Source organism: Mastigoproctus giganteus, chromosome 7 (assembly GCF_048544385.1).
Source record: "Mastigoproctus giganteus isolate SK-2022 chromosome 7, ASM4854438v1, whole genome shotgun sequence".
Classification (NCBI taxonomy): Eukaryota; Metazoa; Arthropoda; class Arachnida; order Uropygi; family Thelyphonidae; genus Mastigoproctus; species Mastigoproctus giganteus.
This window is the reverse complement of record NC_143581.1, coordinates 235,461,669-235,489,666: the sequence shown is the minus strand read 5'-3', so window position 1 is coordinate 235,489,666 and position 27,998 is coordinate 235,461,669. Positions and strand designations below refer to the sequence as shown.

The window sequence follows — 27,998 nt, the reverse complement described above, 5'->3', positions numbered from 1 at the left end:
ACAGCATGGTTTTTTAAAGGGAAAATCATGTTTAACAAATTCAGTTAGCTATTTTACCACAGTCACTCATGAGCTGGATTTAGGAAATAATTTCAACATTGTTTATTTGGATTTCAGCAAAGCATTTGACTCAGTCCAACACAAGTGGTTACTACAGGGATGGGATACACTTAAATAGAAAGGGTGCAAGAATATTTGCTGATGCTATCGAGGCAGTGTTAGGTGGGTCGGAAAACTGCTAACTTGGGGGGAGACAAAGACCAATAGATTGACAGTAGCCACTGGCAAAGGTGAAAGAGATTCTTGCACTGCTTCTATTAGAATGAGCAGAAGTCTGAAAAACAAGATGCATGATATTTCAGAGACTGCTGGGAGCCATTGCGGTACAAGTAAACACATAGGTTGTGTTAGGGTAGCTAAGAATAGAAACAGGTGCAGGTATACTTGCGTGTACACCAATGCTAGGAGTTTAGTAAATAAATTTGATGAATTTGAGGTATTGCTCAAAACATCAAAGGCAGATATTGTTGGGATATCAGAGACGTGGTGTCACACAGATATAAGGGATGCAGAACTGGAATTTGGGGAGTACAACGTCTACAGAAAGGATAGACAGGATAGGAAGGGGGGAGGGGTTATGCTATTAGTTAAGAAACACAAAAACCAAGGAAGTGAAGCCAGTCGACATCGCTGGACAGTGCAGTGTGGAGTCAGTTTGGTGTGACATAAGCATAGGGAAATCAAAATTGAGAGTAGGAGTGCGCTATAGGCCTAATGACTCTGATGAGTATAATAAGAAACTGTACAGGGAAATAGAGTGGGCCGGTAAATCAGAGAGTCTTATAATGGGAGATTTTAATTTCCCAAATATTGACTGGAATTTGGGGGCTGGTCACTCACACACCAGCAGGGCTTTTGTGGATTTATTGGATGATTGTTTTCTACATCAGCATATTCGGGAGGCAACTAGAGGGAGTAATACTCTTGATTTGATTATCAGCAGTGATTCTTCACGCATTAAGAATCTGCAGATACAGGAACCACTAGGTGGCAGTGATCACAGTGTGCTGAAGTGGGATTTACTCAAAGAGGTAACTACCATTAGGGGTAAAGGGAAGGGTTATTGCTTCCGTAAAGGCGACTACGATGAACTGAGACAGTATTTAAATTCTATACAGTGGGACCAACTAATGATGTTACCAACAGCAAATTCAAAATGGGAAGCATTCAAAGAACTTATCTTGGAAGCTACTAGGCTTTACATACCAACTAAGAAATATTGTTCAAGGTTTAGACCTAAATGGATCTCAGATAAACTAATGAGGCATATGGCAGAGAAGAAAAATGCATGGGATACTTACAAATTAACACATGACACAGAAGCCTATGATAGATACAAGTTGATATGCAACCAAGTTACAAAGGAGGTTAGGCAGGCGAAGGCAGATTACGAGAAATCCTTGGCAAGGGATGCAAAGAAAAACAGCAAAGAGTTCTTTACTTATGTAAACTCTAGAAGGAAGGGGATGAATCAGATTGGTCAACTTGATATTGATGGGTCAACTGTTGATGATCCTGCTCAGGTAGCTAACAAACTAAATGAATATTTTGCATCCACATTCACACATGAGGAGTTATTCAGCGAGGAGAATGCCAGAGGTGTATTCAACTCTAACAGTAAGCTACAGAATCTTGAAATAACTGGGAGTAAAGTGGAGGAGAAACTGTTGAAGATAAACACAAGAAAGGCACCCGGGGTGGATGGGATCTATCCAGTTATATTAAAGGAGGCAAAGCAAGTAAGCAAACCCTTAGCCATAATTATGAGAGCTTCCTTGGACTCAGGGGAGGTACCCATAGACTGGAAATGTGCAAATGTGACCCCAATTCACAAAGGAGGATCAAAGGCTGACACAAGTAATTATAAACCTGTGAGGTTAACTTCTGTTCCAGGAAAATTAATGGAGGCACTGGTTAAAGAAGCACTTCAGGATCAATTAGACAAGACTTCAGTTATAGCTTGGACACAGCATGGTTTTGTTAAGGGGAAGTCTTGTCTGACCAATTTGATTGGATACTATGATGCAGTCACAAAAGAACTGGATGCAGGGAATAGCTTTGATATTATATACTTGGATCTTAGAAAGGCTTTTGATACTGTTGCACATGGAAGACTGCTACACAAATTGGAGCAGTGTGACATTGGAGGCAAATTGCTGCTATGGATAAAGGGGTGGTTGAGGGGGAGAAGACAGAGAGTGGTAATCAATGGACACTGCTCATCGTGGACTAATGTTATTAGTGGAGTCCCTCAGGGCTCAGTGTTGGGTCCATTATTGTTTTCTGTATTTATAAATGATATTGATGATGGTATATCAAGCTTAATGTCCAAGTTTGCAGACGATACAAAGGTTGGCAGGGTTGTCAAGGACACTACTGACACTATGCTGCTGCAACAGGATCTGGAAAGGTTGAGCAGATGGGCTGAGAGGTGGCAAATGAAGTTTAACATTGACAAATGTAAAGTACTACATATGGGAAACAGCAACCACAGAGCAACGTATCAACTCTGTGGTACTACACTGACAGTGGTAGAGAATGAAAGGGACTTGGGGGTTGTTGTGCAGGCAGATATGAAGTTCTCTGAGCAGTGCAGGCGGGTTGCAAGAGTAGCTCATGGAATATTGTCAATGATATACAGGAATTTTTCCAGCAGGGATAAGGAGGTGATTATTCCCTTGTAAAAGGCAATGGTCAGGCCACACCTAGAGTACTGTATACAGGTCTGGAGGCCTCATTTCAAGAAGGATGTAGAGCTGCTGGAACAGAGAAGGGCAACAAGATTAGTGAATGGAACAAAGGGGTGCTCTTACGAAGAAAGGCTTAAGTTTTGCAAATTACAGTGTCTGGAGACTAGGCACCAGCGAGGTGATCTGATAGAGGTGTATAAAGCCTTGAATGGTTTGAGCATGCTCAATGCTGATGGGATTCTTCCTCTAGCTCAGAATAATCACCTGAGAGGGCATAAATTCAAATTGAGGAAAGACAGATGTAGGATAGACGTGCGGAAATTTGCCTTTAGCCAGCGGGTGGTTGGTTGATGGAACAGACTTCCATCCCTTGTAGTGGAGGTTGATAGCCTAAATAAGTTTAAGGCTCAGCTGGACAGGTATTTTGAACGAACAGAGGGGTGAAGTGGAAGTGGTTTTTTTTTTTTTTTTTTGGCTGATGCTGCATAAGCTTGCTTTCTTGCATCAAATGCCTCTACTAATGCTAGACACCATGTACTTCCCGGTGATTTATCAGCTGGAACAGGTTGGAATCACAGGGAAAATCCTTAGATGGATAGCTGGATGGCTTCAGGGCAGGATGCAGAGCGTTGCAATAAAAGGTTATTCACAAAGGCGTCCACAAAAATTTTCCAGAGGGGGCAAAGCTTGGAGACAAATAATTACATCAATAAATTTTTATTTAATTTTTTTGGGTTTTTTTTTTCACAAGTGGATTATAGAATACTGTATTGCATCAATACAAAAACACATACATAATGTATATAAATTTACAATATAAAGGAAACAAGAATTAATATATATATATATATATAATTTCAATAATCACGCATCGTATAAGAATTGAATTCTCCGTCTATCGCTTGCAAACCTATTGATGATATTTTCAATAAATTTCTTCTTTACCGCTTCCTCTTCTAGTTTCTTCCTGTGCACACTAATCATACATAAGCCTGATAAACGAGTTTCTGAGATAGTGGACCCTAACCACGTTTTCACACATCTCAAGGTGCTGAAACTTCTTTCAATGGTACAGGTCGTAACAGGTAATGTCATACCAATAGTTATTGCCGAATTAATAGAAAGGGAATAGTCACAATGTTCCAAAACTTCTGGTAAAGTTTGGGGAATATCAGTCAAATTTATACATTTTTTATACCACGCTGCTGCCCCTATTTCTAAATATTGTAAATTATATTTTTCGCTTACTTTTTTGACATTATTTTGGGACTTCATTTTATCTATTTTTAGAGCATTCTTGGGATGAAACTGAAATACTGAAAATGCTATTTTGTTATCCGAGGAAAATCTTGATTTTAAAGATGAAATTAAAGAATCTAAGTATGGGATAAATACTGATTGCCGATAATAGTCTTCAGGTGTGATTCAAGGACAATTGTATCTATATTTCTGTATGGAACATCGTCTAGGTATTTCTATTTTTATTGTTAAATTTTTAGCCATATCTAGTGAAAGTTTATAAATCTCTTCAAATTTTTCCCTATGAAATGCAAATATTTTATGTAAGTCCTCAATATGTTGGTGAGTGGCTAGTAAATCTACATCTATGGGTTACTGGTTCGAGAATAGCAGAATATTTTGATATTATATTTAAACAAATAATAAACATTGAAATACTACATGATGTTACTAAGCGATGTGCTTCTTGATGTATTGTTCCTGTCCAGTTCATAGAAATTTCTTCTAATATATTGAAAATTCTTTAAAAAACCCAATATACTTTAATATTTCGAAGTCCATCTAGTTTCTGAAAGTAAAGGAATTGTTGGCACGATGGCTCTTCATTTTGGACTTTCTCTAAAAAATTTTACTATAGATTTTATAATTTCTATTGTCCGGCAAACTTCTGGTACGATGTTTTGGTTATTCACAACTAGATTTAATCTGTGAGAAGCACAATGTACGTAAGTGGCTTTTGGATATATATTTTTGTCTGGGCTTGAACACCAGCTTTCTTTCCTGCCATACTTGCATAGCCATCGTATCCTTATTCAATTAATTTGTTCATGTCCAAACCATATTCAGTACATTTATTTAAAATAGCAGAATTAATACTTTTCACATCCATATCATAGTTTTGTAAATCCTAAAAAATTCTTCCCTTATATTTTTATTTTTGTCAACAAACCTAATGCCAAGTGAAAGCTGCTCTATCCCAACAATATCTGCAGTTTCATCAGCTAAGATTGAAAATCCAATAGATTTATTTGCAGCAGACACAATGCTTTCTCGTATTTCCATTTCACAAAGTTCTATTAGTTGATGTTCAGTTCTTACAGAAGTGTACCGGGTATTTGCAGGAGCTATCATCAAATGATCTTTTAAAATTAAGTCTCCCGCTTCGATCCGAAATTGAAATAAATCATGTAAATTTCCAGAATCACTCCTTTTCCCCTGTAACGGCAAATAATGTGTGGCACAAAATACAATGGCTGATAAAATAGAACCTAATTTAATTCTAACAGACTCTATAGTTTTTTGTATTGATTTATCAATTTGACAAAATTATATCTTTTTTTCTGGATGTTTGTGGATTGTTATAAAATTCTGTGCATCAATAGCAGCTTCTTTGTGCCATTGAGATGGCATGTGATTTCTGGCGGCTTGGTTAGAATCTTTATATTTTATAAATGTGCCTTGACAGCCCCAATGTACTTTTGGTACAAACAAAATGCAATATTTGCAAAACACACCTTTTTGTAGTTTTGAATAACACAACCATGGTGAGTATTCCTCTAACCAAGCAAATCTAAACTGTCTCTTTCCAGAAGAATCTTTTTTGAAAAAACAGTCCTTGTTGGGAACTTAAGTATTAGAAAGGATTTCAAATTTTAAAATTGGTGTTATAGCGGAAACTCCAACGTAAGAACCAATATCATATTCTAATAAATTATTTGATGAAATTGACTCGACAGAGTCATTTTGAATCGATGTTCTGGGAATTGGATCAACTTGTGTATCTAAAGGCATACATTTTCCTGCTCAATTTCACGTCTTTTTGCATTTTGCAAAAATAATTCCTTATATCCATTCTGAAAGAGGGGAAACACAAATAAGAAAATGTATTTTTAGAATAAAACTATAAATATATTATTTTCATTTTACATCAATTTTAATGATCTTTAATTCTGGGAAAAAAAAAGTATTTGGAATTAATACAGTTTTTAGCACAATTTCATATATAAAAAAATTGACCGGCATATTTTATTAAAAATCAACTAATTAATTAATCCAAAAATTCTAAATTAAATTATTTCAGTTTAAAAGCAAAAAAAATCATAAAACTAACAAGTAAAATAATATTAAATTACATACACTTGCTTTTAAAAATGTATGTGTCTTTTTAAATTTTTTTCACTATAAATTTACAATTCGCACTTCACTCAGTGACTCACTAGACACAGAGGACAAACGAACTGGTCGTTGTTCACAACAGTAATGAACATTTTTTTTTACAAATCAGAAAAAGATGAACCAAAAACAGGAGCATATTTTTTATTGCTGCAATAGATGAAACACGTGTTCTATGGTTACCCCACCGAGGGCCAAAACTGGCCAACCTATAATAAAATTTTAAGGCAGACAAAGCGTCCCATGGTCGAGGGTGTAAGGTTACATATCTCAATCACTTTAACGATTATAATATGTGAAATTTTTTACTTGATCCCAGGAGGGGGCAAGTTTCCCATTTGTTCCCCTCTGCGAACGCCCATAGTTATTCATCAGATTGGGTTAATGTAAGAAGTGAGGTTCCCAAAGGATCAGTATTGGGACCATTGTTGTTTTTGATTTTCTTAAATGACATCCATGAAGGGATAGAAGGTGTAATGTCTAAATTTGCAGATAATGTAAAGATCGATAAAGTAGCTAATGATCACCGCCAAGCAGAGCTTCTTCAGAGTGATCTAGATAAATTTATTCGCACTTCACTCAGTGAAGTGCGAATTGTAAGAAAAGTGGCAGATATGCTTTATTTTGCAAAATGCAAGGTCTTACACCGGGGGAACAGCAACCCCAAAATAGTTTACATACTTGGTGGAGTTTAACTAAAGTCAGTAGCAGAAGAAAGGGACTTAGGAGTCACAATACGGTCAGACATGAAGTTCTCTGAGCATTGTAGATAGGTTGCAAGGAAAGTCAATGGTGTCCTATCGAAGATTTAGAGAACATTTGCTAGTACAGATAAGGATGTCATAATCCCACTATATAAGGCTATTGTTAGACCACACTTGGAATACTGTGTTCAAGTGTGGAGACCACAACTAAAAAAAAAATATATCGAGCTTCTTGAAAGGGTCCAAATATGGGTAACTCACCTGAGTAGATTGGAAAAATAGTGGTAATTTAATTTTTTCAATAAAATGTTTGAATGAGTTAAAGATATCGACCTCTAGTTCTTTCTTTTAACGAAACCATACCCAGCAGTTCTACTCTAGTGACAGAATCATCGAAAACCATACGAATAAAAACAAGCAACTGAGCTGTATCACTGACAACTGTAGATTCATCCAGTTGTAAAGAAAAGGACACGCATTTAGCAATATCAGCATGCAATTGTTCGCTCACATTTTTATTCATTTTTTCGATGCGTCGCATCACAGTATTTCGAGATAATTGCAGATCTTGAAGGGCACTTTTAATTTCATTTTTGTTCTTAATTTTCAAAAAGAGAATCTGTTATTTCTAAAAATGAGTCTTTGGTGAATTGACCATCAGAAAATGATTTGCATTTTTTTGCAAAAAGATCACTTTAAATGATGCTACAGTTACTGCTTTAGATTGTAAATTAGGTGTGATGAAGAAATTTTGTTGCACGAATAATCTGGATTTAAGTTCTAATTTATTTTTTCTAAGGTCACTATTCAGCGGAAAATGCGATTGGTATTTACCATGGAGTGCGTTGAAGTGCCTTTCAAAATTTCCTCTTTTGGGAATAGCCATGGAAGCATTGCAAATCAAACAGCAACATTTTTCTTTCACCATTACAAAAAAAGGTATTCTAGTTCCCACTCTTGATGAAAATGATACATTTTACTCTTTTTCGTAGTATTCATTTTAAATCAAAGGGTATTAAATTAACATATAAGTACTGTCCAGTTCAGCAAAAGCAATGCTTATCGATTAAAACAATTGCGCGAACCAGAAAAATATTCTGTCTGAACAGCTAACGTAGGATAATTGATGAAGAGGATTCCCGAATGAAGAATTTGTTTCCAAAATAATCGGAAAAACACACCACCGTTTATTGCTCTGTTTGGTTATATCCTTATAGGAATCAGTTTTGAATGCCTTTGTGATATTTCTCTAAAGCTGTTTCTGGAGGTCACGACCATAAAATAATAAAAACAATTTGCACTTTCTGTTAGTGCAATCTAATTATAAACGGGTAGCAAACTCAATCTTATTGCATTTGCAATAATACCGACAGCTGGAATTTTGTGGTATTTTACGTTATTATGGTGAAATGCTTTTCCTTCAATGAAATCTTCAATCATGCAAAAAAAACCAAAAAAAAATAAATAAATTTCAAAATCTGCTCTTCATTCCTATTCTTGAAGCTTTGTAAAAAAAAAAATAAATAAATAAAAAAATAAAGCGCAGGTAGCGAAACCCGCTACGCAATATAAAATTTTGGTAGTATACCTGACCGCGCAAATCAAGGGATGACTGTATATTTAAAATATATCGCGATCGACTCGTTGGCCACCTATATATCATTGACAAGACCCCATAAGCAGCTCTGGGAGAATGTCTGCACTGCACTGCTCTGAAAAAGTCATATGTGACTACACAATTACCCCCAGGTCTTTTTTATTCTCCACTAACCTGAGTGTAGTACCGCACAGTTGGTACCTTATTATGGGGTTATTGCTACCCGTATGCAGTACTTTGCAATTGTCAATGTTAAACTTCAGTTGCCACCTCTCAGCCCATCTACCCAACTTTTCTAGATCCGGTTGCAGCAGGAGCATACTGTCATTAACAGTTCTGCTAACCTTTGTATCACTACAAACTTGGACATTAAACCTGATATACCTTCATCAATATCACTGATAAATATATAAAACAACAATGGTTCCAACACCGAACCCTGTGGGACTCCACTAATAACATTGGTCCACGAAGTTTAGTGTCCATTGGTTACCACTCTCTGTCTTCTCGCATTCAACTATCCATTTATCCATAGCAGTAACTTGCCCTTAATGCCACACTGCTCCAATTTGTACAGCATTCTCTTATGTGCAACAGTATCAAAAGCTTTTCTGAAATTCAAGTATATTATATCAAAATTATTTTTTGCATCCAGTTCCTTTATGACCACATCGTAGTATCAATCAAAATGGTGAGACAAGACTTCCCCCTTAACAAACCCATGCTGTGTCTGAACTATAACTGCAGTCTTATCTAGATGATCCTGCATTGCTTCTATAACCAATGACTTCATTATTTTCCACAAAACAAAAGTTAAACTTCTGTTCCAGGGAAAATAATGGAGCCACAGACTCAATTATTTTCTACTCACAGGTCTGTGGAATCACAAACTTGTGAGTGGAAAATAATGGAGTTACAGGTCTAATTACTCATGTCACCCTTCGATCCCCCTTTGGGAATTTGGGATAGATTTGCACATCTCCAGTTCATGGGAATGGAGTGTGCAAACTGGATGCACTGCCTCCCCTGAAACCAAGGATGCTCTCATAATCAAAGCTAAGGGTTTTCTTACTTCCTTTTCTGCCTCCTTTAATATAACTGGACAGATCCCATCCACCCCAGGTGCCTTTCTTGTGTTTAACTTCAACAATTTCCCCTCCACTTTACTCAGTTATTACAATATTCTTTAGCTCCCTCTTAGAGTTTGATAAACTTCTGGCCTCCACTTCCCTACAGAATTCCCCATGTGTGAATGTAGATGCAAAATACTCATTTAGTTTGTCAACTACCTGAGAAGGATCAACAGTTGAACCATCAATATCAAGTGGACCAATCTGTTTCATCCCCTTCCTTCTAGAGTGTATATAAATAAAAACATCTTTGCTGTTTTTCTTTACATCCTTTGCCAAAGATTTCTCATAATCTGCCTTCGTTTGCCTAAACTGCTTTGTGACTTGATTACAGACTAGCTTATATCTACCATAGGCTCCTGTGTCACCTGATAATTTATTGCTTACATACAAAAAATAAAAATCAAAGCTGTGATTTTTGTTGGATTTCAAATTCACAAGCTGCTGCTGGGCTCTGTATTTGAAGACTCCATGAATCAAACTGAAATGCTTGGACTGGCTATAAAAATGTAATATGCAATTTTTTTGGTAAACAATAAACACCCATATATGACATGATCAGAAGTGAAATGTTGGAGCAATTCAGAAAACTTGGTTGCAATAAGCGTTTTAAGGAACACTTCTTAACATGCATTCTTTGGGGTAAGATTCTTTGAGATATCAAAAATAAATGGAAAAGTTACCAAGGGGGTATGGAATGTCAGTAATATGGTCGACTACTACTGCTGGATTGCTAAAAGAGAAACAGCCACAAAACAAGCTGCCTCAGGAATTCAAAAAATTACAAAGATTAACCCACTTTAGCATACAAGAAAACCAGTTTTTTGCAAACTGGTTCTCTTGGTTTTGCAAGAAAATACCGAGAAAAGTAGCAAAGAATTCTTTGCCTATATTAACATTAGAAGGAAAGCATTCAACTACCCTGGCTGGCTGACTAGATATGAATGGTAGAAAACTACTGATGATCTTTCAGGTTTCTGACAAACTGAATAAATATTTTTAACCCAAAGGCTAGATATGAAAAATACTAGAAATATCCCATAACCGGAAAACAAATAATTTTTGACAACTAAGAAGAGTATGGAAGAGGAATTGTTGTAAATAAAAGTAAATAAGGCAGCTGGGGCTGATGGAAGCTATCAGGTCAGATTAAAAGAAGCAGAAGATAAGCAAAATTTTGGCCATAATCATAAGAGCATTAAATATGTTCACAAAGGGATGAAATGAGTAATTACAGACCTGTAAGCTTGAGTTCTCTTCAGCATTGATTAGTTAAAGGGAGATCTCATCTTTCAATTTGACAAACTACTATGATGATGTAATAAAGGAACTGGTTGCAAAAAATAATTTGAGCATCATACGTTGGTGACTCCATTGTCAGGGAAATGGGGAACACGCTTTGTAAAAAGGATAGGTGGAACAGGACCGGGGTATGTCTGCCAGGGGCAAAGGTTGATGACGTTGTAGAGGGGATATCATCTTTTAAGGGCACAAAAGGTGATATAGTTGTACACGTTGCCACTAATGATATTAATAGTAGGAGACTGGCAGAATTAATTAACAAGTACAGGGCACTGTTGAAAAAAAGCCGTGAATTAGGGTTGAATTTGAAAATGTCTGCAATTCTGCCCAGACACGATAGGAGGGAGTATATGATGAGAGCCTTGTCAATCAATTCGGCCCTGGAAAGATTGTGCAAGGCTCAAGGGGTAGAATTTTTTTCAGCCTGGTCTGTACTTGTTAACAGAAGGGACTGCTTCTACAGGGATGGGTTACACTTAAATATAAAGGGTGCAAGAATATTTGCTGATGCTATCGAGGCAGCGTTAGGTGTGTCGGAAAACTGCTAGCCTGGGGGGGGGATACAAGGACTAATAGATTAACAGTAGCCACTCGCAGAGGTGAAAGTGATTCTTGCACTGCTTCTATTGGAATGAGCAGAAGCCTAGAAAACAAGATGCAGGATATTTCAGAGTCATTGCGGTACAAGTAAACACATGGGTTGTGTTAGAGTAGCTAAGAAAAAGAACAAATGCATGTATACTTGTGTGTACACCAATGCTAGGAGTTTGGTAAATAAATTTGATGAATTTGAGGTATTGCTCAAAAACATCAAAGGCAGATATTGTTGAGCTATCAGAGACGTGGTGACACACAGATATAAGGAATGCAGAACTGCAATTTGGGGAGTACAATGTGTACAGAAAGGATAGACAGGATAGGAAGGGAGGAGGGGTTATGCTATTAGTTAAGAAACACATAAAATCCGAGGAAGTGAAGCCAGTCGACATCGCTGGACAGTGCAGTGCCGAGTCAGTTTGGTGTGACATAAGCATTGGGAGATCAAAATTGAGAGTAGGAGTATGCAATAGGCCTAATGACATCTGATGAGTATAATAATTAACTGTACAGAGAAATAGAGTGGGCCAGTAAATCAGAGAGTCTTATAATGGGGGATTTTAATTTCCCAGATATTGACTGGAATTTGTGAGTTGGTCATTCACACATTAGCAAGGCTTTTGTGGATTTATTGGATGATTGTTTTCTACATTATCATGTTCGGGAGGCAACTAGAGGGAATAATACTCTTGATCTGATTATCAGTAGTGATTCTTCATGCATTAAGAATCTGCAGATAAAGGAACCACTAGGTGGCAGTGATCACAGTGTGCTGAAGTGGGATTTACTCAAAGAGGTAACTACCATCAGGGGTTAAGGGAAGGGTTTTTGCTTTCATAAAGGCAACTATGATGGTCTGAGACAGTATTTAAATTCTGTACAGTGGGACCAACTGATGATGTTACCAACAGCAAATTCAAAATGGGAAGCATTCAAAGAACTTATATTGGAAGCTACTAGGCTTTACATACCAACTAAGAAATATTGTTCAAGGTTTAGACCTAAATGGATCTCAGATAAACTAATGAGACATATGGCAGGGAAAAAAAATGCATGGAATACATATAAATTAATGGGTGACATGGAAGCCTATGATATAAGCTGGTCTGTAACCAAGTCACAAAGGAGATTAGGCAGGAAAGGCAGATTATGAGAAATCCTTGGCAAATGATGCAAAGAAAAACAGAAAAGAGTTCTTTACTTATGTAAACTCTAGAAAGAAAGGGATGAATCAGATTGAACCACTGGATATTGATGGTTCAACAGTTGAGGATCCTGCTCAGGTGGCTAACAAATTAAATCAGTATCTTGCATCTACATTCACACATGCATCATGAGGAGTTATTCAGGAAGGGGAATGCCAGAGGTGAAGTAAACTCTGGCAGTGAGCTAGATGATTTTGTAATAACTGAGAGGAAAGTGGAGGAGAAATTGTTGAGGATAAACATAAAAAAGGCACCTGGGGTGGATGGGATCTATCCAGTTATATTAAAGGAGGCAGCAAAGGAAGTAAGCAAACCCTTAGCCATAATTATGAGAGCTTCTTTGGACTCAGGGGAGGTACCCATAGACTGGAGATGTGCAAATGAGACCCCAATTCACAAAGCAGGATCAAAGGCTGACACAAGTAATTATAGACCTGTGAGTTTAACTTCTGTTCCAGGAAAATTAATGGAGGCACTGGTTAAAGAAGCACTACAGGATCATCTAGACAAGACTTCAGTTATAGCTCGGACACAGCATGGTTTTGTTAAGAGAAAGTCTTGCCTGACCAATTTGATTGGATACTTTTATGCAGTCACAAAAGAACTGGATGAAAGGAATAACTTTGGTATTATATATTTGGATCTTAGAAAGGCTTTTGATACTGTTGCACACGGAAGACTGCAACACAAATTAGAGCAGTGTGGCATCGGAGGCAAATTGCTGCTATGGATAAAGGGATGGTTGAGGGGGAGAAGACAGAGAGTGGTAATCAATGGACACTGCTCATCGTGGACTAATGTTATTAGTGGAGTCCCTCAGGGTTCAGTGTTGGGTCCATTATTGTTTTCTGTATTTATAAATGATATTGATGATGAGATATCAAACTTAATGTCCAAGTTTCAGACGATACAAAGATTGGCATTGTTGTTAAGGACACTACTGACGCTATGCTGCTGCAACGGGATCTGGAAAAGTTGAGCAGATGGGCTGAGAGGTGGCAAATGAAGTTTAACATTGACAAATGCAAAGTATTACATATGGGAAACAGCAACCCCAGAGCAACGTATCAAACTCTATGGCACTACTCTGACAGTGGTAGAGAATGAAAAGGACATGGGGGTAATTGTGCAGGCAGATATGAAATTCTTTGAGCAGTGCAGACGGGCTGCAAGAGTAGCTCATGGTGTCTTGTAAATGATATACAGGAATTTTTCTAGCAGGGATAAGGAGGTGATTATTCCCTTGTATAAGGCAATGGTCAGGCCACACCTTGAGTACTGTATACAGGTCTGGAGGCCTCATTTCAAGAAGGATGTAGAGCTGCTGGAACGAGTACACGAAGGGCAACAAGATTAGTGAACAACAAGATTAGTGAATGGAACAAAGGGTTGCTCTTACGAAGAAAGGCTTAAGTTTTGCAAATTACAGTGTCTGGAGACTAGGAACCGGCAAGGTGATCTGATAGAGGTGTATAAAGCCTTGAATGGTTTGAGCATGCTCAATGCCAATGGGATTCTTCCTCTTGCTCAGAATAATCACCTGAGAGGGCACAAATTCAGATTGAGGAAAGACAGATGTAGGATAGATGTGTGGAAAAATGATCCATCAACCAACTACCCTTTAGCTAGCGGGTAGTTGGTTGGTGGAACAGACTTCCATCCTTTGTTGTGGAAGTTGATAACCTAAATAAATTTAAGGCTCAGCTGAACAGGTATTTTGAACGAACGGAGGGGTGAAATGGGAGCGTTTTTTTTTTTTCCGCTGATGCTGCATAAGCTTGCTTTGTTGCATCATATGCTTCTACTAATGCTAATGCTTCTGAATCTGTGAAAGCTCTAGTTGTTCTCAAACTGCTTTTGATAAGAAGCATGATCCATCCCATCCCTTCTATCTTGTCTATCATTGCTAAATACAAATTTACATACCACAGTGAAACTCATCATTTGTTGGTGCCATTACATTTACATTATCCCAATTATGTCAGCATTAGAGACAGGGGTATGGAAAATATCACATTCATGAAAGTAGTTAGGACGAAGTGTTCTTTAGTACCCTGACATCCTATATGTTATTAGAAACTACAGAGATGCACTGGTGCCCAGTCATTAGTTGTGGCTCATATAATGAAGAGTGTTTTGTGCTCAAAGTCAGGTCTTCAATCCTGAGAATTTTAAACTAGTGATTTCGACTGCTTTCTGTGCCTGTGTGTTACCAAGGCCAATTTGCCCACTTCTGAGGAAAGAGAACTCCATTATAGATTATAATGTGAGTAGCAGAATATGTTTCAAGATGGTGGCTAAAACTAAAAAAAGCACATCATGACAGTATCTCTCCACTTATAATATGAAAATTTTATTAGGATAAGCTTTTAAAACAGAGTTTCTAAATGAGTTGGGGTGGTAATTACAGTTTAGCAGTAGTCTTCTTTAAATGGAATGGCAATTGAAATATACACATTCCCATCTGGATACCCTAATAAAAACTAAACTGCGTAAACCAAAATTCTAAGTGGGTTATGCTTTTAATTCAAATAGTATCCACCTTGTTTCAGCAGATCAAAATAAAATCAATTACTACTTTAGTTTCTCAATCCAATCTAACTGTGATGCCATTAGACAATATCAGTGGATTTACAGTATTGCCATGCTAGGAACAAAACTCCTCAGAGAAATAAAAGTATTTTCTTAAGTGTACTGAGGCACCAGAGGATACCAGAGCTATCCAAGAATTTTCTCAATATCTTCAAAGGTTCTGTTTGACCCTGATTAGTAGCAGAAACTTGAGGTGACCATGTAGCACTATCAGTGGATTAGCAGAAAACTGAAACTGCCTATTATTTAGCAAGTTTAGCAGTTAATATCTTTCTTATGCTGATTGCAAGAGAACTTATTACTTTTGCAATTCCCATATAAAGTCTAACATTTTGCCATTATCAAGTTTTGCTTTCCTATACATTACTCACTTTTGACATGAACAATTTACGGCATCAATTTTTCTTGTAAATGAAATAAATTTTTAAAAAATATTTTAACTGCAAACGATAACTGCTTTTCTAAACCTTTAACTAATAGCTCAAAAAAATATAATCTCACCCAACCACAGCAGAAATTGTAATACTATTATAATGTTAATGCTGAGACCACCATATGGCAGCATCAGAAGTGAAAGTATTAACTCAACTGTTGTGTTCAGAAGCATTTATTAATATATTTCTGCATAGATAATGTACCTATAAAAAAGTAAAAAAGTAAAGTGCAGCCATTATCAACCCACTGCAGGATGGAAGCCTCCTCAACAAATCATGCTGAGGGAAATGGACCATAATCTGCCACGCTGGTCCAGTGCGGGTTGGCAGATCGACCGTATTCAGCAGGCAGGGGCTTGAACCCCGGTCTACTCAAAGAGCGTGTGCTACTGCACTCCCGCTCCTGCCCACTCGGCTACGGAGGCCGTTATATACCTATCTATATAACTATAGTGCAACAAAAAAACCACACACATAGGTGTATATAACTATAGTGCAACAAAAAAACCACACACACAGGTGAAGAATATGAAATTCAGAGTGTTTCTCAGATTTGCAAAAAAACTATACCAAAATTAATACTCATTCCTTTGTAATAATATTATATACCTATTATGAAACAACTTTTTTGTTGTATTACTGATAATACAACTAACACTTTTAAAATGAAAATAAAACTCAAACAAAATTTTCAATTCTCACAAAAATAACATTATGATGTTTTGTGTTGTTAATGGTTTAGGTTCTGGACAACAACAAAATGGCCATTTAAAAGTAAGCAATTTCAACATTTTCATAATTCTTATTAGCATTAGCATTAGTAGAGGAATACGATGCAAGAAAGCAAGCATATTCAGAATCAGTCAAACCCCCCCCCCAATTTCACCCCTAAATTTTTTCCAAATGCCTGTCCAGCTCAGCCTTAAATTTATTTAAGCTATCAACTTCCACAACAAAAGATGGAAGTCTGTTCCACCAATTAACCAACCGCTGGCTAAAGGCAACCTTGCACATCCATTCTATAACTGTCTAAAAGTTATTTTACATATAATGATAGTAGCTACCACAATATAGGCATTTGGCTAGTCTGACAGCACCAGTCAATGTGTAAAGTTATTAATAATATATAAATAAAAAAATATAAATATAATTTATAATGCAGCTTACAAACATTTTTTCCCCTCCTGAAATAATCTGATTTTACAAAAGAGACTTCTGAAATTTAGAAATGAAAAGTATTTGGCTAAGATAATACAGTTGTGCCCTCGTATTCGCTGATTCGGTTACCTGCGGTTAACCACGGAAAAAAAATGAAAAACTTAACTCAAGTACTACTCGCATACAATACGATGCTTCCCTTTATTTTTTATGATGTCGATTTTAAATTGAATAGCTTCCCTTTATTTTTTACAATGTCATGTATGGTTTGGTCACCAACATTATAATGGTGCTTTAGAGATTTAACGGATGAATGTTTTCAAACTTTTGAAAAATTGAAAGTTTTTGTTTAATTTGAAAGCACAACTCTTGCGTTTGCCCATCATTTTTGCAATTTCTAAACAAAAAAAAAAGATAGTTACAATAAAAAAAAAAAAAAAAATTTCAACATTCCTGACATAAATAACAAAACAAAATTTGTCATTTTGCAATGCGACAGAACTCAACAATCGACGCGACACACTAAATCAAACTAAACATTTGGTCTCTTTTTTTTTTGTTTTTAGCGGTAGGTGTGAAGACAGCGGGAGTTGCAAGATAATAGGTACATAATCTCCCAATGACGACTTATAACACTGGTTCTTGTCACTTATTTACAACTTGCAAAATAAATTTTACAAAATTTTATGATTTCTGGTTGTTTTTTTTTTTTTTATTTGGAGTCTTGAAGTGTCCCGGTTAATCAAATCCCGGTAAATTTGAGAGTCTGCTGTACTTTATTATTACCATATTTAATGTTGGTAATGTCTTACTGTGTGTTTAATTTATCAATTAAACTTTATTATACGTATGTATGTACAAGAAAATCACGTTATATATGGGGTCAGCAGGTGTTCACTTATATCTGCGGTTTCAGCCATCCACGGTAGGTCTTGGAATGTATCCCCTGTGGATACGGGGGTCTTACTGTATATTTTAAATTCAGAAAAAACTGAACTTTACAGAACTTCAAAACTATAAAATAAGTAGTGTTATTTTCACTTTTTTTTAAAACAAGATTAATTTACTTACTTACCTTACACCTAATACGAAGTTCAAGTTCATCAAGAGGAATTTGATCGGGCATGCTATAAAGAAAGGAAACAACAGAAAAAATCAGTTTATATATATATTTTAATTTCTTAACTCTCAACTTCAAACTGATTATTTGATATTCAATACTCATAAGAATTTTTTTTTCAATTTTTTCAAATTTTAATTTGGAATTACATAAGTTAGAGATACATTGTAGTACAGTGTTTGAAAAAGCTATTCATAGTTATGTAATTTCAGTAAGAGAGTAGTTAGTCATCATCATCATCTGTCATCGTTCTGCTATTCCATGGGTCAGCATATGAAGTCTCACCACCATGCCCTGTCCGTGTACTTCTCTCCGTCGTTGATTTCACTCCAGTTTCCTTCTCACAATGACATTGGTCTTTATCATGTCTTGCCATCTCATTCTTGGTCTCTCCCTTCGTCTTTTTTCTCTCAATTGTAAATCAAACATTCTTCTTGGAAAAAAGACTCTCATTCATCCTCTTGATATGTCCAAACCATTTCAAAACAGGACCTTTCAAACCTATTCTGGAGTTTTTCAACCTGAATTCTCTCCCTAATAACATCATTCCTGATATTGTTTTTCCAGCTATGCCCCTCACAAATCTCATTTCTGCATCCTGAATTCTGCTTTCATCCTTTTTCCTCACACTCCAAGTTTCCTGTTCCCCTTCTTGAAGAGCAGTTAGTATAATAGTAATATATGATGCAAGGAAGCAAGCTTAAACAGCATGAGTCAAAAAAAAAAAAAAAAAAATTTCCAGTAATTTGTTTAATACTTCCTTAAATTTATTCAGTCTGCACATTTAGAGTACAAAGTAGCAGTGTACTTTGGCTCGCGGAAGAACCGAAGGTGGGCAATTCTCCAATGCATCGCAGCCTAAAAAAATGTGCGAAAGGAAAGGATGCAAGAATATTTGCTGATGCTATCGAGGCAGTGTTAGGTGGGTTGGGAAAACTGCTAGCTTGGGGAGACTAACAATAGCCACAGGCAGAAGCGAAAGCAATTCTTGCACTGCTTCTATTGTAACGAGCAGCAGCATAGAGAGCAAGTTTCTGAGGACTTCAAGAGCTCCTGTGAGTCATCATGGAACAAGTAAATACATGGGCTGTGTTAGGGTAACTAAGAGTAAGAACAAGTGCATGTACACTTGTTCTTACTCTTATAAGAACAAGTGCTAGAAGTATAGTAAATAAAACTGATGAATTTGAAGTACTGTTCAAGACATCAAAGGTAGTCATTGTTGTGATATCAGAGATGTGGTGTCACACAGTATATCTGTGTGACACCACATCTCTGATATAAGGAATGCAGAATTGGAGTTTAGGGAGTACAATGTGTACAGAAAGGACAGACAGGGTAAGAAGGGAGGAGGAAAGGGATGAGTAGGAGTATGGGTAGGAGTACACTGGGAAAGGGATGAGTAGGAGTATGGGTAGGAGTATGAGTAAGGGATGAGTAGGAGTATGTTATAAGCCTAGTGACTCTCATGAGTGCAATGTACAGTTGTGCAGAGAAATAGAATTGGCCAGAAAATCAGACTGTGTTGTAATGGGAGATTTTAACATATTGACTGGAACTTGTGAATTGGTGACTAGCACACTAGCAAGACTTTTGTGGATTTATTTGAGGATTGTTTTCTACAGTAACACATTCAAGGGGCAACCAGAGGGAGTAATACCCTTGATCTGATTATCGGCAGTGATGATGCATGCATTAGGAATCTGCAGATAAAGGAACCACTAGGTGACAGTGACCACAGTGTACTGATATGGGATTTACTTAAAGATGTAATTACGATCGAGGGTAAAGGGAAGGGTTTTTATTTTCGTAAAGGTGACAGTTTCGAAATTCTGTAGAGTGGGATCAACTGATGATGTTACCAACATTGAATTCTAAATGGGAAGCCTTCAGGGACTTAATCTTGGAGGCTACTAGGCTTTTCATACCCACTAAGAAATACTGTTCAAAGTTCAGGCTTAAATGGAAGTCAGATGAATTAATGAGGCTCGTGGCAGAGAAGAAAAATACATGTGATGTGTATAAATTATCAGACGACACAGAAGCTTACGACAGATATAAGCTAGTCTGTAATCTTTTTAGCATTAGCATTAGTAGAGGCATACGATGCAAGAAAGCAAGCTTATTCAGCATCAGCCCAAAAAAAAAAAAAAAAACCCTCTCCCATTTCACCCCTCCGTTCGTTCGAAATACCTGTCCAGTTGAGCTTTAAATTTGTTTAGGCTATCAACTTCAACAACAAGTGATGGAAGTCGGTTCCACCAACCAACCACCCGCTGGCCAAAGGCAAATTTCCGCACATCTATCCGACATCCGTCCTTCCTCAATTTGAATTTATGCCCTCTGAGGTGATTATTCTGAGAAAGATGAAGAATCCCATTGGCATTGAGCATGCTCAAACCATTCAAGGCCTTATACACCTCTATCAGATCACCTCGCCGGTGCCTAGTCTCCAGACTCTGTAATTTGCAAAACTTAAGCCTTTCTTCGTAAGAGCAACCCTTTGTTCCATTTACTAATCTTGTTGCCCTTCTCTGTACCCGTTCCAGCAGCTCTACATCCTTCTTGAAATGAGGCCTCCAGACCTGTATACAGTACTCAAGATGTGGCCTAACCATTGCCTTATACAAGGGAATAATCACCTCCTTATCCCTGCTAGAAAAATTCCTGTATATCATTGACAAGACACCATGAGCTACTCTTGCAGCTCGTCTGCACTGCTCAGAGAACTTCATATCTGCCTGCACAATTACCCCCAGGTCCTTTTCATTCTCCACCACTGTCAGTGTGGTACCGCAGAGTTGATACGTTGCTCTGGGGTTACTGTTTCCCATATGCAGTACTTTACATTTGTCAATGTTAAACTTCATTTGCCACCTCTCAGCCCATCTGCTCAACCTTTCCAGATCCTGTTGCAGCAGCATAGCGTCAGTAGTGTCCTTGACGACCCTGCCAACCTTTGTATCATCTGCAAACTTGGACATTAAACTTGATATCCCATCATCAATATCATTCATAAACACCGAAAACAACAACGGACCCAACACTGAACCTTGAGGAACTCCACTAATAACATTAGTCCACGTTGAGCAGTGTCCATTGATTACCACTCTCTGTCTTCTGCCACTCAACCATCCCCTTATCCATAGCAGCAATTTGCCTCCAATGCCACACTGCTCCAATTTGTGCAGCAGTCTTCCATGTGCAACAGTATCAAAAGCCTTTCTAAGATCCAAATATATAATATCAAAGTTATTCCCTGCATCCAGTTCTTTTGTGACTACATCATAGTATCCAATCAAATTGGTCAGGCAAGACCTGCCCTTAACAAAACCATGCTGCGTCTGAGCTATAACTGAATTCTTGTCTAGATGATCCTGCAGTGCTTCTTTAACCAGTGCCTCCATTAATTTACCTGGAACAGAAGTTAAACTAACAGGTCTATAATTACTTGTGTCAGCCTTTGATCCTCCTTTGTGAATTGGGGTTACATTTGCACATCTCCAGTCTATGGGTACCTCCCCTGAGTCCAAAGAAGCTCTCATAATTATGGCTAGGGGTTTGCATACTTCCTTTGCTGCCTCCTTTAATATAACTGGATAGATCCCATCCACCCCAGGTGCCTTTTTTATGTTTATCCTCAACAATCTCTCCTCCACTTTCCTCTCAGTTATTACAAAATCATCCAGCTCACTGCCAATGTTTACTTTACCTACATCATTCTCCTTCCTGAATAACTCCTCATGCGTGAATGTAGATGCAAAATACTCGTTTAGATTGTTAGCCACCTGAGCAGGATCCTCAACTGTTGAACCATCAATATCCAGTGGACCAATCTGATTCATCCCTTTCCTTCTCGAGTTCAAGTATGTAAAGAACTCTTTTCTGTTTTTCTTTGCATCCTTTGCCAAGGATTTTTCGTAGTCTGCCTTTGCCTGCCTAATCTCCTTTGTGACTTGGTTACAGACCAACTTATATCTATCATAGGCTTCCATGTCACCCATTAATTTATATGTATCCCATGCATTTTTCTTCTCTGCCACATGTCTCATTAGTTCATCTGACAACCATTTAGGCCTAAACCTTGAACAATATTACTTAGTTGGTATGTAAAGCCTGGTAGCCTCCAAGATTAGTTCCTTGAATGCTTCCCATTTTGAGTTTGCTGTTGGTAACATCATCAGTTGGTCCCACTGTATAGAATTTAAATACTGTCTCAGACCATCATAGTCGCCTTTACGAAAACAAAAACCCTTCCCTTTACCTCTGATGGTAGTTACCTCCTTGAGTAAATCCCACTTCAACACACTGTGATCACTGCCACCTAGTGGTTCATTTATCTGCAGGTTCTTAATGCATGAAGAGTCACTACTGATAATCAGATCAAGAGTATTGCTCCCTCTTGTTGCCTCACGAACATGCTGGTGTAGAAAACAATCATCCAATAAATCCACAAAAGCCTTGCTAGTGTGCGAGTGACCAACCCACAAATTCCAGTCAATATCTGGGAAATTAAAATCCCCCATTATAAGACTCTCTGATTTATTGGCCCACTCTATTTCCCTGTACAATATCTTATTATACTCATCAGAGTCATTAGGCCTATAGCGCACTCCTACTCTCAATTTTGATTTCCCTATGCTTATGTCACACCAAACTGATTCGGCACTGCCCTGTCCATCGATGTCGACTGGCTTCACTTCCTTGGACTTTATGTGTTTCTTAATTAATAGCATAACCCCTCCTCCCCTCCTGTCCTGTCTATCCTTTCTATACACATTGTATTCCCCAAATTCCAGTTCCGCATTACTTATATCTGTGTGACACCACGTCTCTGATATCCCAACAATATCTGCCTTTGATGTTTTGAGCAATACCTCAAATTCATCAAATTTATTTACCAAACTCCTAGCATTGGTGTACACGCAGGTATACATGCACCTGTTTCTATTCTTAGCTACCTAACACAACCCATGTGTTTACTTGTAACGCAATGACTACCAGCAGTCTCTGAAATATCCTGCATCTTGTTTTTCAGACTTCTGCTCATTTCAATAGAAGCAGTGCAAGAATCACTTCCACCTCTGCCAGTGGCTACTGTTAATCTATTAGTCCTTGTATCCCCCCCAACTAGCAGTTTTCCGACCCACCTAACACTGCCTCGACAGCATCAGCAAAAATTCTTGCACCCTTTCTATTTAAGTGTATCCCATCCCTGTAGAAGCAATCTCTCCTGTTAACAAGTACAGTCCAGGCTGAAAAAAATTCTACCCCTTGAGCCTTGCACAATCCCTCCAGGGCCGAATTGATCGACAAGGCTCTCATCATATACTCCCTCCTATCGTGTCTGGGCAGAATTGCAGACACTTTCAAGTTCAACCCTAATTCACGGCTTTTTTTCAGCAGTGACCTGTACTTGCTAAGTAATTCCGCCGGTCTCCTACTCTTAATATCATTCGTGCCAACGTGTACAACTATATCACCTTTTGTGCCCTCAATCAAGTCACAAAGGAGGTTAGCCAGGCAGATTACAAGAAATCTTTGGCAAAGGTACAGCAAAGAGTTTTGCTGTGAAGAAAGGGGATGAATCAGATTGGTCCACTTAACATAGATGGTTCGAATATTGATGATCCTGCTCAAGTAGCTGAAAAACTGAATGAGTATTTTGCATCTACATTCACACATGAGGAGTTATTCAAGGAGGAGAATGCCAGAAGTTTATCAAACTCTAACAGGGAGCATGATTTTGTGATAACTGAGAACAAAGTGGAGGAGAAATAGTTGAAGTTAAACATAAAAAAGGCACCTGAGGCAGATGGAATCTATCCAGTTATAATGAATGAGGCAGAAAGGGAAGGAAGCAAACCCTTAGCCATAATTATGAGAGCATCTCCTTAGAGTCAAGAGAGGTCCCCATGGACTGGAAATGTGCAAATGTATCCCCAATTCACAAAGGGGAATCGACCGGACTAGCCAGGTGGGTAAAGTGCCTGCCTGGCAACCCAAAGGTCACAGGTTCGAATCCTGCCTTGGGCTTGGATCAGAGCAAAATTCAAAAATTTTGGGAGGTGCATTATGGCCACAGAAGCTGATGTGCCAACAACTAAAAAAAACAAAAAAAAAAAAAACAAAGGGGGATTTAATTACAGACCAGTTAGTTTAACTTCTGTTCCGGGTAAAATAATGGAGTCACTGGTTAAAGATGCATTGCGGGATCATCTAGACAAGACTGCAGCAATAATTTTAATTAATTTACCGGTTCAACCATATTTCTTGAATGAACTGTCTCTGGCCGTACATCTTTAAAGATATTCTGCAACGGAAAATGTTCTTGCTTGATTGTGCTTAGCAGCGAGGATTAGGAAGAAAATTAAATGAAAATACTTTATCTGACATATACACATATCACACTTTGTAAGATAAGACGTTTGTTCAGTTATTACTATTTAAGTTACTACTATTATAAAAAAAAAGTTAAAATAATAAGTTATTACAGTAGACTCTCAAATTTCCAGGATAGATGGTAAAAAACAAATCCTGGATAATCGATTTCCCAGTTAATCCAAAAATACAGACGTCCTGACATACATAAGAGATACGTTCAGGACGACTTATTTGTCGAGTTTACGTAACTCGGGAATGACTAGTAACATAATTGTACTGTATTATTATTGACAAATCTGAATTCAGAGCGATACTTGTTAATGTTTCACCATTTTCATACATTCTTATTATTTTAATTTTTTGATCCAACTCGATCGCTTTCCTTTTCTTCATAGATTTACTAGTACCGTTGTCACTTATTCTCTTAGTCGGCACCACGATAACGGTCAAAATGAAATTTTCTGTAAAGAACTTCACAGGGTTAAGGCAAAAACTCACTAGTATCACCCTGCGCAAACTCACATATTACTAAAGCACATTCTGAAGGTCAACAAAAAAACAATAAAAACAATTTGTACTTTCCGTTTTATTGGGCAGTAAGTGCAATTCTGTTAGTGCAATTCATACTGATAGCTGGAATTCTGTGGATTTTCACGTTATTATGGTGAAATGTTTGTCCCCTTCAGTGAAATCTTCCGTCATATATAAAAAAAACCATAAATAATTGTAAGAATCTTCTCTTTTTTCCCTATTTTTTTGCTTGTTACTCCTCACTTGTGCAATCTGTGCATGCTGTGATCATCGTTATTGATTGCTTATTATTATTATTTTTTTGTTGTTTTAAATTTTACAATCCTAAAAAAAAAAAATAATAAATAAAACTAAAAATTGAGTGAAAACAAATTTACATAAATCCGTAGTTGTGTAAGTCGGGGACTTACTGTATCGAAACATGTTCAGCAACCTACGTAAAAAATATGGCAATATATAAAAAACTTACCATGTACTACTCATGTGTCCAAAATGATGCTTCCCTTTATTTTTTGCGATGTTAATTTTAAATCTAATAGCTTCCCTTTATTTTTTACAATGTCGCATATGGTTTAGTCACCAACGGTATAATGGTTCCTTAGAGATTTAACGGATGCACCGTTTTCAAACTTTTGAATAATTTCAGGTCTTTGTTTAACTGAAAGTGCAATTCTTTTGCATTTACCCATCATTTTCGTGATTTCTAACAAAAAAAAAAAAAAAAAAAAATATATATATATATATATATATATATATTTACTATGTTGTTGTTGTTATTTTGGTTTTTAGGAGCATTAGCAACTAAGGCCATATTGCTCCGGGATATGCGGTGGTCATTCCCTGACCTTTCCGCATCCTCCACTTTTTGGTGGTGACGGGCTCGAACCCCGGTCTAATCAAGAAGCGTGTGCTACGCACTGCTGCTTCTTCCCACCTGGCTATGGAGGCGCCTTATATTTATTTACTATAAAAAAAATTTCGAGATCCCTGACATAAATAACGAAACAAAATAACAGGCACATTAATCTCCAAATGACGACTTATAACGCCACTTCTTGTCACTTATTTACGATTTGCAAAACATCTGTTTATAGCTATTCTAGTTATTACTTGAATTTTATGATTTCTGGTTGATTTTTTTTTTTTTAATTGGAGTCTTGAAGCGTTCCAGTTAATCCGATCCTGGGAAATCGAGAGTCTGCTGTACTATTATAAAAATGAAGTTTCCCACAGTTATATAAAAAATAGGGTGTACTGTTGTTATGTACTGGTTCTTAGTCCCATATAACATGGTTTCGAATTACACGAGATTTTGTAGGAACCAAATTAGCATTAGCATTAGTAGAGGCATTTGATGCAAGAAAGCAAGCTTATGCAGCATCAGCCAAAAAATAAATAAAAATAAAAAATAAAAATAAATAAATAAAAATAAATAAATAAAAAATAAATAAATAAATAAAAAATAAATAAATTAAATAAAAAATAACCACTTCCACTTCACCCCTCTGTTCGTTCGAAATACCTGTCCAGCTGAGCCTTAAACATATTTAGGCTATCAACTTCCACGACAAGGGATGGAAGTCTATTCCACCAACCAACCACCCGCTGGCTAAAGGCAAATTTCCTCACGTCTATCCTACATCTGTCTTTTCTCAATTTGAATTAATGCCCTCTCAGGTGATTATTCTGAGCAAGAGGAAGAATCCCATCAGCATTGAGCATGCTGAAACCATTCAAGGCTTTATACACCTCTATCAGATCACCTCGCCGGTGCCTAGTCTCCAGACACTGTAATTTGCAAAACTTAAGCCTTTCTTCGTAAGAGCACCCCTTTGTTCCATTCACTACTCTTGTTGCCCTTCTTGAAATGAGGCCTCCAGACCTGTATACAGTACTCTAGGTGTGGTCGGACCATTGCCTTATACAAGGAAATAATCACCTCCTTATCCCTACTAGAAAAATTCCTATATATCATCGACAATACACCATGAGCTACTCTTGCAGCCCGTCTGCACTGCTCAGTAAACTTCATATCTGCCTGCACAACCACCCCCAGGTCCCTTTCATTTTCTACCACTGTCAGTGTAGTACCACAGAGTTGATACGTTGCTCTGGGGTTGCTGTTTCCCATATGTAGTACTTTACATTTGTCAATGTTAAACTTCATTTGCCACCTCTCAGCCCATCTGCTCAACCTTTCCAGATCCTGTTGCAGTAGCATAGTGTCAGTAATGTCCTTGACAACCCTGCCAACCTTCGTATCATCTGCAAACTTGGACATTAAGCTTGATATACCATCATCAATATCATTTATAAATACAGAAAACAATAATGGACCCAATACTGAACCCTGAGGGACTCCACTAATAACATTAGTCCACGATGAGCAGTGTCCATTGATTACCACTCTCTGTCTTCTCCCCCTCAACCACCCCTTTATCCATAGCAGCAATTTGCCTCCAATGCCACACTGCTCCAATTTGTGCAGCAGTCTTCCATGTGCAATAGTATCAAAAGTCTTTCTAAGATCCAAGTATATAATATCAAAGTTATTCCCTGCATCCAGTTCTTTTGTGACTGCATCATAGTATCCAATCATATTGGTCAGGCAAGACTTCCCCTTAACAAAACCATGCTGTGTCTGAGCTATAACTGAAGTCCTGTCTAGATGATCCTGCAGTGCTTCTTTAACCAGTGCCTCCATTAATTTTCCAGGAACAGAAGTTAAACTAACAGGTCTATAATTATTTGTGTCACCCTTTGATCCTCCTTTGTGAATTGGGGTCACATTTGCACATCTCCAGTCCATGGGTACTTCCCCTGAATCCAAGGAAGCTCTGATAATTATGGCTAAGGGTTTGCTTACTTCCTTTGCTGCCTCCTTTAATATGACTGGATAGATCCCATCCACCCCAGGTGCCTTTCTTGTATTTATCTTCAACAATTTCTCCTCCACTTTACTCTCAGTTATTACAAGATTCTCTAGCTTACTGCCAGAGTTGAATACACCTCTGGCATTCCCCTCGCTCAATAACTCCTCATGTGTGAATGTCGATGCAAAATATTCATTTAGTTTGTTAGCT

At 37.5% G+C, this 27,998-nt stretch overlaps 1 protein-coding gene across 1 annotated transcript in view; it reads right to left on the bottom strand.

Moving 5' to 3' along the window:
• Positions 1-27,998, bottom strand: part of LOC150083781 (EF-hand calcium-binding domain-containing protein 6-like) — a 208,138-nt gene that overhangs the window by 139,543 nt on the left and 40,597 nt on the right. The window contains exon 5 of the mRNA XM_090378599.1: positions 17,956-18,007. Within this exon, the coding sequence (XP_090234725.1) occupies positions 17,956-18,007 (52 nt within the window). The remainder of the gene's footprint in view (positions 1-17,955; positions 18,008-27,998) is intronic.